General features: G+C 50.7%; 1 protein-coding gene across 3 annotated transcripts in view; it reads left to right on the top strand.

Moving 5' to 3' along the window:
• The window catches only part of GABRA3 (gamma-aminobutyric acid (GABA) A receptor, alpha 3), a 119,986-nt gene that overhangs the window by 46,848 nt on the left and 60,560 nt on the right, over positions 1-12,578 (top strand). For 2 of the 3 annotated variants that reach the window (XM_004685869.2, XM_012727289.1), the window contains 2 exons: positions 5,797-5,961; positions 11,302-11,423. In XM_004685869.2, the coding sequence (XP_004685926.1) occupies positions 5,822-5,961; positions 11,302-11,423 (262 nt within the window). In that variant the 5' untranslated portion in view covers positions 5,797-5,821. The remainder of the gene's footprint in view (positions 1-5,796; positions 5,962-11,301; positions 11,424-12,578) is intronic. The other variant, XM_012727290.1, reaches the window with a different exon arrangement.

The following is a 12,578-nucleotide window of genomic DNA, read 5'->3' as shown; positions in this document are numbered from 1 at the left end:
TAAGGTAGAAGAGCTGAAGCAGGATGAGAGACTCTAAGATTTGTAATGTGGAAGTGAGCTTGCCTGGGTCCCCAGGTGGCTGAGGCAGAATGGAAGAGACCGTTCGGGAGCAGCTCAAACAGCTGATAGCTCCATTGCTAACACCAGCAATACAGTGCTATGGAGGCTGTCAGTGCTGGTCTGGAATCAGCGTGGGAGGGCTACGCATGGCTGGTGTGAGACCAGTGTGGGGCAGTGTGGGCCGCTTGCATGGACCCAGACCCGCAAGGGATGAGTCATGAGGGGGAATCGTGGCACTGGTGCCAAGCTAATTCTGCCGGCCTGCAGTTGCAGAATGCGTGGGAGCGTATGTGCTCTCGTCACTTAGGATGCAGGTTACTGAACTAGTGTCTTCCACGTAAATCCCAACTTATTTAAGGCAAGTTGAGTTTTCTGTTAGAGGTTGAGAGCGTAGGAAGATTTGCTTCCTGATCAATAAAGGCTTGAAAAGAGTACCGGAAAAGGCTTTAGAAAGGAAAGAGACTAGACAGTATGTCTCTGAAAACAGGTGCCAAAAGAATGTGGGCGTGAAGCCTGCGCGCAGCATCCACTCCTGCCTGCGTGCCATGGGATGCTCGTATGTGCCGCCACTGTGCAGGCCCGGCGCGGGGAGCTAACACCTAGTGGGAGTAAGTGTCTGTATAATGCGGCTGGAAGTAATGCTGTGCCCGTAAGGAAAACGGAGCTGGGAGAGAGGGCAGAGAGTGAAATGAGGAGGAACCGGCAGGGTTAGAGGTCCAAGTGACCAGGGCAAGTCGCTTGGAAGCGGCGACACTGGACTAGAATCCTCGAGAAAGCACAGAGCGAGCCGAGCTGATCTATGGGATGTATGACTGAGGGGCCCGAGACACTCTGGGAAACGGTATTTTCAAGGAAAGTCAGTTTAACTGGCTGTGAGTAGGGGAGATGGAAAAGAGAAAAGGTGGGGTTCATAGGCAGCTGGTGATGATCTCTAGTAGCTCTTTATAGGTCAAGGTAATGCCTTTGGATGCGATGAAAATTCACTGTTAAAAACTGAGGGGTGCGTGATACAGTCAAGAGTTATGTCTTATGCTGTGCAGTGGATGCCGTAGGGGCAGGAGCGGAAGCAGACAGAGAAGCCCGGGCTGCCATCCTGGTGGCTGTGCAGCTGAGAGATGATAGTTGAGCCAGCTGGTGGGCTTCAGAGACGGTGGGGGTCCAGTGTGCCGTGTTCAGCAGCACAGGCATGTTAACGGTCAACCCGGAGGGTGTAGACGTAGGCCGTCAGGCTGGACTTAACGCAGGGTGTGCATGGCAGAGGCCTTCATGGGCTCCCAGTGGGCTGTTGTGGTCACTGCTGTGTTCCCTGCACGCCCCCATCAGTTCTGAATGAATAAACGAAAATACGAGTGGCCTCAGTGGGTGATAGTCAAAACACCTGCAGCTGTAAGTGATCTGAGGCAAGGCGGAGTGAGGAGGAAGCAGAGGTAATGACACTGAAAATCATGGACATGAGTGAGAAGCCGGAGACACTGGGAAAGCTGGGGGGGAGGTCGCGTCCAGGCTGACATGCCAGTGTCTTGTGCGCTCAGGGTTTTGTGAGCCAGGAGAGAGGGAAAAGCTGCCAAGTGTGGGAGGAATAAGAAAACACCCCAAGTAAGGCCATTGTATGGGAGACTGGGAGTGGGCCCAGGGCCAGGTAGGGAGGGCAAGGCTGAGGGCGTGGCAATGCCCCTGAGGGAAGCTGGGGGGGGGTCATTATGGTGTGAGAGAGAGGTCTTCTGATTGAGTCTCTGTAAAACAAACAGCCATGGGGTGAGAGTCTGAGCAAAGTGTCACTGGTCACTGAAGGAGAGAAAAGAAAGTTTACAAGAAGTACTTTCAGTGAGTGGGAGAGTGAAGTGTTTCAGTAGATGTGATGGGACATTTGAAGTATGTTGAGGAAAACTCCAGAGAACAAATTATGCATTTTCCTCGGGCTCTCTTTAGCGACTCATTTGCAGACAAAGAGTGAGGCCTATGCCGCCATGTGTGTTTGTGCAGGCAATTCCAACCAGTCAGAGGCAAGTGTGTGCCAGAGGGTGTGCTTAGTGATTTCAGTCACGGGCCACACATGCCTTTCGAGCAGGCTGAGAAAGGAAATGTGATGATGAAGATGATGAGGAACAACTTGGTGACAGGATGGAGAAGAATCTATAGTTGGAGGGTGTGAGGCTTAGCTAGTTCTTTGAGACCATGCATTTGGGTTTAGGGTCTGACCAGTGGAAGGATGGCTGCATTGGAGGCCAGTTGCGGCTCATCAGAGGGCAAGGAGGGGTGGGCCGAGGGTTCCTCTGTGACGTAGCAGCACTGAACGCTTCTACCGTTTGCTCCGAGCATGTCTGGAGACAAGGAAGTGAGTTAAGACCTTCGGCCGACTCAGGCCTCTATGTGGGGTTGCTAGGAGTGAAATGATGGCTCTGAGGTGTGGGCAGGCGTGGCAGCCCCCAGTGCTCCTGGCCAGGGCTCGCCCCATCAGGTAGGGGCCTCGCAGAAAGAAAGTCAGTGTCTAGTAGTTTCTAGGCAGCAACGTGCAAGTCTGAGACTTGTAAGAGGTGAATGTGCCGCATCGCTGCCTTGTAGGTGCCCAAGTGCTTGAATCCATCAGAGGAGCCGGTATTCGGATCAAAGAGCAGACACTGTATGCTGTGTTACTGGCTCTTTAGAGGTTGCAAGGCCGAGCATGAGTGTCCACATTCTGTCCTGAAGAGCGGGTCTTTTTAACTTGTATTGAGGGAGCCCAGGTTCACAGCGCTGTCTGGCTCGCAGGTGCACAGCGTCACTCCTCAGGAGGTGTGTGTACCGCCCCTCCCCCCGCGCCTTCCAGCACACCGTCTGCCTGTCCCACCGGCCCTTCCCTCTGACGGCCCCCATGCTGTCGTTTGGTGTCTGGGTTTTCCTATAGAGTGCCAGGTGGATGCGACTGGTTTGGAAGGCCAGGAAGGTGTCCCCTTCCTCCTCTCGCCTTCCCAGCTGTACGCTTGCCCAGGGGCAGCCTTCCCTGACGGAGACAGCTCTCTGGTTCAGGGTGTGCAGGAGCTGTGCCCTCCTGCCAGAGCAGCTGAGCAGGCTCTCCACAAGGCATGCTTCAGGCCAGTGCCACTGGCATTGGGGGGCCAAGGAGTCTCTTGGCCCGTGGGTTGCAGTGTGGTGTGCACTGTCTCCTCTGTGCTCGTTACCTCCGTAGTGTGTGACTCTCTCAAAGGAACATTCGTTAACTGTTTATTCCACATGCATGATGTATTGGGAATTCTATATGTTGGACACAGGTCTGCAAATCAAACAGGTAAAAGTCCTTGTTTGCAGCGCCATGGATTGTGCAATGGAAGTTGGAGGTTGCGAGACACACAGTAAACATCTGAGGTGCAAGGGAGGGAAACAGCAGACGATGCAGTGGCACGGGTGGAAGGGTTGACGTTGTCAACAGGCTGGTCAGGGAAGGCCTGAGTGATGCAGGTGGTATTTAACACAAAATCTGAAGGGAGAGAAACAAACTTCTGAGGGGTCAGATGTAAGAATGCTCCGGGAAGAGGCTGCTGCCCTGTGCAGGTCCCAGGGCTGGGGCGTGCGTGGGCGAGTGCCGGGAAGCAGGAGGCCACAGTGCCGGAGGTGGGTCCCCTGACACCCACTGCTGAGGGAGCAGCGGGAGACAGGAGGGGCTTGCCGCGCCGGGGCGTCAGTCCCTGGCCAGGTTCGAGCGCCTGCTGCAGTGGCTGCTGACAGCTTGATAGCGCTGTCTTTTACCCTTGCGCCTCTGGGAGGGCCCTCGTGGCATAGTTTTTTAAGTGCAGGAAAAAACACATAAGAAAATGTCCGGGCAGAGGCCGTGCGCAGCGCTTTCGCACGGTAGGTGCCGTGTTTGCGGGAGCCCAGTGTCTTCCCGCGCGCGATGACTCTGTTAGCTGTCGCAGTGCCGTGCCTGGCGGAGGCAGCGCCATGTCCTGTCCCTCCGCAGGCGCTGGCTACCCTCTCAGGCATACTGGCTGCCTGAAGACGTACCTCAGTCACGAGTTCACACAGCACTTGCTTCCGCGGCACTGGAATGTGTCCCTCCTGGGAGGCAGCTCTTGCTTGCTGTGACCATTTGAACCACCCCGCAGCTATACACTAGCTGAGCACACGCGTCAGGCTTCGGCGCCGCGCTCCTCCCCCTGGACCAGGCTGTTTCTACCCCACAGACAGGCTGTTCCTCCCGCACTCGTGTTTTCTGAGCGAACCCCCACGGCGGTTGCGCTTCTCCACAGATCATTTTTGCAGTTGCGCTTCCTGCCCTGCACCAGACAGCTTTGTCCTGCACAGTGCTTGCCAGTCGAGATTTGTGGCTGTCTGAGATCTCTCCTTGCCGTGTGCTCATGTCAGGTCTGTGGAAGCTGCGTGGCTGATGCCCCACGGGCGTGGCCATCATCTGCATGTGGCTTTCGCCCCACTCCTGGGCTGCTACACGGCAGCGCCCCGTGCATCTGCGTACGCCAAGCACAACTTGTACAGTTAGCTGGCCACGTATGTCACGCGTTTTAGATTGGCTTAAGAAATTGCTGGTTGTGCTCAACAGTTGTCAGATATTCACAGTGTCATGTGATGCAGCCTCACCTCACGGCAACTTCTGTCTACGGCGTGGCCATTTTCTCGTGTCAGAAATCCATCCTCCACAGCATCATAGTTCTCTGTGCCTGTGACAGCTTCAAGAAGCGAATCTTATGTAGGACCTAGTGACTGCTTTTCGGGAGGTGGTATCTATTTAGAAACACTTTGGTTCTTCAGCTCATTAACCAGAATAGCTCCCCAACTTTATCTGCTTTACTTATTAGTCTTTTGCACAAAATTTCCTTTGGAAAAGTGCGAGATCCTTGCTGCCCTCTGAAAGCTACACCAGTGCCTTGGCTGAAAAGAGGGTGGTGGTGGCCTGGCGCTACTAGGTCCCGTTCGAGAGGTCAGTGTCTCAGGTTCAGAGCAACTCTAAGGGTGACAGGTAGCTAAGGGACTGCCACTTTATGCCATTTTCTTAGCCCTCGCTCTTGGGTAAACCTGCAGAGGTCAGAATTGGCTCACAGGGGTCGCTTTATGAGCTCCTAAAAGGGCTTCTGTGCCAGGAAGCTAACCTCGGAATTTTCCTTCACGCTTGCATCCCTGGCTGGGCCTGGCTTTGCCTTCAAATAGCCCTTCATGAGGAAACACTCGTACAAATCTGGGGGGTTCAGTCTGAGCATTTCCTAGCCTGATGCACGGAAACAGTCCATCCGTCCTATGTCCTTTGATCTTTTGGAAAATTGCTTAGCTCTAGCAGGGTGAGATTCAACCTCCAAAATGCTGTAGAGGTATTACTAGTCTCTGATTTTCTGCAATAGTACAATTAACTATGGCTAAGGCATTTGTAATGGTAAACATCAACTCTGACTCAGGACAGACAAAATTCAGACATGAGAGTGTACCTCAGCTCTTGGGTTGTAAGAAGTAGCCGAGGCTGAGAGCAGAGCTGGGTCTCAGCCATCAGAAGCCAGGGGCAGAGCTAAAGCTCAGACTCCTGCTTTTGGACCTCAAGCACCTGTGACCGCCCTCTCTTCACTGGCCATCAGTGGAGTGAATTCTGGTAGCCCCGAGCCCTGGGGGAAAGGGCCTGTCACATTAGGCACCGAGTAGCTAGATAACGGGGAGTTTTCAACGGCTCTAAGAGAGCTGAACAGAATCTTTTTTTAACCTTTCTCTCCCTCCCCTTGTCATCCCTTTCCCCTCCTCTTTCCCTACACACGGCTCTCACAGTGTCTGCAGGTTGCTGCCTGAGAAGATGAGAATCACGCAAATGAGTCACTTCTACCTGGCCAGCGTGGGCCTGTTCCTCCTGACGAATGCCCTTCCTGGAACAACGGGCCAAGGGGAGTCGAGGCGACAGGAGCCCGGGGACTTTGTGAAGCAGGATATTGGCGGGTAAGAACCCTCAGAACCTGAGAACAAAGACAGGCCGATACACTCCTGCCTTACACCAAAGCTTTTAATTGTTTTTAATGAACTGAAATAATCTGGTCCCTGATGCTTAGCATTGCATTATATTTGCAAAACATTAACTCAGCCTCTCAAGGAGAGGCCTTCCGAGGCCTAGGGCAGCTCCCTAGCTCACGTTTGAATTCCCCGGGTGGCGTCTTACAAACAGTTCTCTCCAGCTATTTGCTTTCAACATTCTCTCCTCTCCTCCATCTTCTGCTGGTCCCTCTTTACTGCCTGTGCGCCATTAACATGCAAATGTGATCCGGAATCTGCAGACTGACATAAACGTTCCCTTCAGATAGTGCCCGAACTCTTCCCATCTCTGTACAGTCATGCTTCACCTCCATACTCACCGCTCACGCAACTCACACATTCCGCCACCCGCTGCTGTGTGACTTCCACCCCAAGACTGCAGCGTGGCTTCTGCAGTCAGGACGGCTCATGCTGCGCTGTCCTGCCCGGACACCGACGCGCTGCGCTCGCTGCTTCTCAAGTAGCAACAGGCAGCATTGTTGACTGTCCTCCTCCTCCAACTCCTCTTTGCCGAAATAAAATATGAGTATTTTATTCTGTCTGTCTGTCTGTCTCTCACACACGTGCGCATGCCATCTCAGTTGCTTTTCCTCACTTGTCTTGAGTGTCCAACATGTTGGATGTGTCCATTTGGTTATTCCCCAAATTCTCCATCTGTTCAGTAAAACCCAACAACACACACAAAGCTCCTCTTGCCCTTTTTCTTTCTTGAACACAAGCACTTGCTGTAGCCACTGGCACTGCCATGCACGCCATTTGGAAAGCCAGAAACTTGGGCTCATTCTTGCCCCCTCTCTACCCTTCTGTGTGTGGCGCGCTCGGTCACCATGAGCTCGTTGATACCTCCCGCGTTCCTTGGTTCCTCTGCTTTTTACCCACCTTCCCTCTCCCACCCTCATTTCTTCCAGTGTCGCCTTCCATTCGGAACAGCGTAAGGCTCCCCAGCTGCTCTTCTACAGTCTTGCTTCCCGTCCAGCCAAGCTCCTCTCTGCCAGAAGCATTTCTTCTGTCTGCAGTGCGTGTTGGGTCTTAGCTATCCTGCTTTTGATTCTTTTAATGACTCCCTAGTGTCTCTAGATTAAAGTTGAGACTCCGTAATGTGATTCTGTCTCAGTATGACCCAGGGCTTACCCATCTTGTCATCCTTTCTTGGTAGTCTCGCTGTCACCAAACGCTGTGCTTTCCAGCTATATTGAGCGCCTGTTTACTCCGAAAACCAGTCTCATCAGGGAATGCCTCCACTAACGATACCTCAGCTTGAGAGTTGACTATTACACTGGGTATTTTTGTCTTTGCTAGTGGGCTTGGAGGGGGGGCATTTCACATTTGGCTACTGTCCCATCATCTTGGAAGCCTCAGGACTTGGTCCAAAGTGTGTTTGCAGGGCTGATTAGTGTAATGGACTGAGTCTCTCCATCTTCACTCAGCGTTCTCCATAGTGAGCTCTGGGCTGTGGGCTGTGCAGGGGGGTGTATATGGCCTTAGAAAGTCAGCCCACGAGACCCGTTCTTCAGCCCAGTGTAGAAAGACAGACTAATTCTGCTTTATTGACCCTTCATTTAACTGTATTATCGGGCCATGAGAGAAGTTCTAAATAAGATGAGAGCTCTAAATAAACAAACTGTACAACTCTGAGCATTAAAGCTTTTAAACTAACTCTGAGAATAAAGTTCCCTCCAAATATATTGCATGCTTTGTATAATCTTCAGAAGGATTTTGAAGAGTTCTTTGGTTATGTTTCATCATAACGAATATGCCCTCTCTATCTGCTTTTTTCTTCTGCGTCTCCGCTCTCTGCATTTGCTGTTCACCTACTCGCTTTGCTTTGTTTACATCTCTTTGGTGCTCGGAAAAGCAGAGCCCAGGCCTTTAGTGATTACAGCCTTACCGTAGGGGCACTCGAGCCTTTCTTTATTCACTTTCTTTCTAGCCCAAGAGATGAGATCACTAAAAGCCTGACTGAATATTAGGATGACCCTGTATTTGTATTTCTAGAAATAAACCAAAACATTTAAAACCAAAACAACTTGGAAATAGGTGGCACATGCCAGTAGTTACACTTTCCGCTTGTTTTCATACCTACTTGTTTTCATGTGTTGGAAAAAATCCATTGGCTGCAGTATTTTATATACCTTTAGAGGTTTGCTCTGCTAAGCCCCCTGGGTTGGCTACCCACCAGCCTTAACAGTCAACAGCAACAGCAGCTCATTGGCCAGTACTTTGTGTAAGTCACATTGTCATTTGGTAGCTGTGGGGACAGAGCCTCAAACTCTGCTTTTGATCTCATGCCCTAGATGGCTCTGAGGTACGATCTTTGGGCAGTACTCTGTGGGCACAGTCCTTGTTTACCGGAACTAGCAGTCTACCTGGGGCTGTGGGATTCTAGAATTTTAGAAGAGCAGATGGGGGGAAACCTGCACAGAACATCTCACTGATCCTTAATTTGTGTATGAAGATGATGAGAGTAAAGAAAGGGAAGTCAATTTTCTAAGCCAGAGAGTTCTAGAATAGCAGCCTCTCATTCCAGGCCCCATGTTTGTAAAGAGAAGCTACAGGAAACAATTTCAGCTACATGTAATAAAGGCATTGTAATACTCCTGCATCCTGGTCCAGTATTTACCATCAGCAAATGAGAACCATATAGGTGGGCAGTGTCAGGTTGGGCCATTATGAAATTATCATTTTTACAGTCCAAATGGTCAAATGACAGTAGTTTCATCATGGGTCAACCTAAGTGCCAGGTGCATTTCTGTCCAGGCCTGAGTTCACTTTGTTGAAACTTGAGATGTATATCAGAAAGGATCTCAAGGAAAACAGATGGGGCCTTTCAGTGAAAGAGTGTGGAGGAGGGGAGCTTTGCAAAAGGACTCGTCGAGGTGCAGAGCACCCTTAGGGAAGGCGCGGGAAGCTGAGTAGTACATGGTCACGTGAGACAGATTCTGTCCATTTAACCTGGAAAACTTACTTTTTATTGTAGTATCTTGGCTTACAGCACTGTATGTGATTTAGCAGAATAGGTTCTCACCTCTTCAGATGTATGTTACATCCCCCACCCTCCTCACGCCTACCGTAGACCACTTCCACCACAGACCACTGGCCCCCCCATGCCCCTTTGAAACAGGTTTTTCCTAAGTGCTGAAGAGACAGTTCGTGTAGATTTCACAGGAACGGTCAGGGAATGATGCACTCACATTTTCTTCTTCCTCTGTTCCTCAGCCAAGGATGCCAAGTGTCCCTGTGTTTCTGGAAGGAGAACAGAGGGGAGCGAAGAGAATATCTACGGGAGGGGAAATTAAGAACATGTGTTTGAAGACCTGTTTACTGTTTACAGCAGAGGGGAGTCAGTCATTTTGTAGGAACGTGATGCCGGGTCAGCACTTCCTCTGTGCGCACATTGTGCGCCCGTGGCCGTCGTGACAGCGGTTGTCATGAATGAAGGAAGAACTGTTGGGGTCGCTCAGCTCTTTCCTGTCACAGTCGGAGCCAGGGAGTCATCCTTCTAGGTGTCTATTTCACCTTGAAGGATAGTTCCTCAGTCCTTACAACCTTATCGGTGTCGACAGTAGTCACTAATAAGACATAAAGCATTTGGTTTTGATTTTACTGTAAGTCGGCAAGTAGTGTGGCCATGTGTGGCCCGTGCTGAGTGGATGAGTCTCAGGCCACACTTCTCGGGCCACGCTTCTTGAGTTTCATGCTGGGTCTCCAGAAGGTACTTGAGGAAAGGCCAACTGGCTGGTTGGACGATTGGATGTACCCTAGCCAAAAACTGGTTTATTGTTTTAAGTGGATTCTGTAAGGACATTAGAATGTGTGCTATTGAATGCCAGGTGATTCTCTTTCCCCTCCAGTGTGTAACTGGCATCCCAGCACTCAGTCGTTAGCTAGGCCTTTCCATATATGCGACTGACTCAACTTGGAAAATGAAAACAGAGCGTATTGGGGAATGGTGAGCAATCTGATTTGCCTGTGACTTCTAGTCAGAAAGAAAAGTAGTGAAGCTGGCGGCAGTGAAAGCTCCCTGAGGGCGTGTTGCGGGGTCACAGCAGGCCTTGGGTGTCAGGCTGTGCTTCTGGACTGTCCGGGAAGCCCCAAAGAAATTGCCAGATGGCGTTCTGCACATTTAAGGTGTACGCTTGTTGGTTTGGTAATCTATAACAACATGATTACTGCAGTAGCTCTGTCCGGCCCCATACTTATTATCTTTTTTTTCTGTTGAGGACACTTGTGATGTAGCCTTTTAGCAACTTTGGAGTTTATAATGCAGTTTCATAAACTGTAATCACTATGGTGGGCATTAGATCTCTCTTGAACTTATCTACTCTAAGTTTCTGCCCTTACATCACATCTCCCCAGCTCACCAACCTGCAGCGCCTGGGAAACACCATTCTACTATTTGACAAGTTCAGTGTTTTCAGATTTGGCATGTAAGTGATATACAGCGTTCGTCCCTCACTGTCCCATTCATCACTTACCCGGACGCCTTCAAGGTCCATCCAGTATCAAACAGCAAGACTGCCTGTTTCTTTACAGCTCACTGATACTCCATGGCGTGGATGTGTGCACGTGCACTCACGCGTATCTCTTGCACCCCTCTGTGGCGCACACATCCAGTGACGGGCAATTAGGTTGTTCCCTGTATTTTTGCCATTATGAACAACACTGCGGTGAACACAGGCGTGTAGATAGATATCCCTCCCGATACCAATTTTCACTCCTGTAGCAGCCATTTTCCCCACCACATCCCTCTTGCCCTTACTGTACCCAGGGCCTTTCTTTATTTCTAGTTCTGTCAGACCACATCAAGTACCTTCTCACAAAGTGAGCTCACCAGGCTCAGCCTGGACCATATCAGGAGCTGCTTGCATGGCTGCCAGGGCATCTGTCCCAGAGAAGCAAGAAGTAGCTGAGGCCACTCGATACTGGACAACTTGGATGTTGTCCTCTCTCTGCCTGTCACCAGTGAAATGACTGAAGGCAAATTTGCCCCCACCCCCGAGTTTATTTCCAGGTATGAAATGAAGTGATTAGGGAATCTCCTCAGAGCTCTGGTCACGTCAGCATTTAATGGATGGCTTGTGCTTTGTTGCCATCGCTATGAGGCACAGAAGCGGTTGCTGGTTTGCTCAAGACGCGGAGCCATTTATTGGCCCAGCCCACTGGTCGAAATCTCGAATGAGAGCATTTGGACGTGTAATTACTCCCTGTTCAGGACTATTTGTTTCATCTCTTTTTCTTCCTCTGCCTCAGACTTTCTCCGAAACACGCCCCGGATATTCCCGACGACAGCACCGACAACATCACCATCTTCACGAGGATCTTGGATCGCCTTTTGGATGGCTATGACAACCGGCTGCGACCTGGGCTTGGAGGTCAGTGACCGTTGTAAGATCTTCGTCTTCTGTGTTCCCATCTGCAGAGACTTGTGGCGCCTTCACCTGTCACTCACCAGGGAGGCGACTGAAAGGTAGCTGTCTGGAAGGTAGCTATGGCTCGTGACCAGCTGAGAAGCAGCCTTTGTGGTCGGCATCCCGAGTCCACCTCAGCTGCACATCTCAGGCCGGGGGCAACCTGCTGGCCAGGGGAGGTCTCAGCTGCCCACCCCCAGCTGCCCACCACTTTAGGGGCCAGCAGCATGACCACGGCTGTCAATGCAGCACATGTCATGGGCTGTACCATGAGGCCGGGATGCAGATACGGGTGTGTGTGGCTTCTCTCTTGTGAATCATTTGAGAATTAGTTGCCCATCTCATGCCCCTTTGTCCCTAAATACTTCAGTGTGTATTTCCTTAGAACAGACATTTACTTTACAAAGCCACAAAACAAGGTGCTTGTACCAGGGCCCCAGGGGCTGTAAAGTAACGTAGCGCCTTCTCCACTCTGTGGTCCATCTGGTGGAAGGTCCATCTTCGTGTGCAGGGGTTCAGGGCATCTATGCTCGGCGTGCACTTCCGTGCCCCTGGCATGGTCACGCTGTGCCTGTGTCTTTCCTGACACGGGCCCTGACACTAGCAGATGGTGACTTCTCATTGTGGGGAAGGAAACTTGGGTGTTCACCAGGCACCTTCACTCTGAAACTACCTCCCCCCAGCTTATGGTTAATAATTAATTTCCGGGGAAGTGGTTTGAGATTACTCTGTCCCGTTCTTAGCATTTAGCAACGATTGACTATTCTTACATGAAGAGTAACTGCTATGGTTGCAAAATGGTAATTTTCCAAATCTGTTATTCCCTGCACTTCGTAGCTGGCATTCTGTTGCAAGAAAAAAACCTTTCCTTCTCTTTCATTATGCAGCAACCAGCGCAAAAGGAAGGATTCTTATTTTATTCAATGAAGTGTCCATTAATAATAATACTCCCTTGATTAGGTTTCTGCCTGGAATTTCCCAGATTTGCTTACTGGGACCTATTCAAGCTGGCCTGTTTCCCTCTTCATTTGGGCACTTGTTGACTTTGACCTAACAGCAGATCCCGGGCATCCTGCATTTTTCCATGGTCAGCCCTGGGAGCCATCATTTTTTTTTTTT

This window comes from Condylura cristata, unplaced genomic scaffold, assembly GCF_000260355.1.
Source record: "Condylura cristata isolate star-nosed mole 26May11 unplaced genomic scaffold, ConCri1.0 scaffold00019, whole genome shotgun sequence".
In the NCBI taxonomy this organism is placed as follows: Eukaryota; Metazoa; Chordata; class Mammalia; order Eulipotyphla; family Talpidae; genus Condylura; species Condylura cristata.
This window is presented reverse-complemented; position numbering and strand designations above follow the sequence as displayed.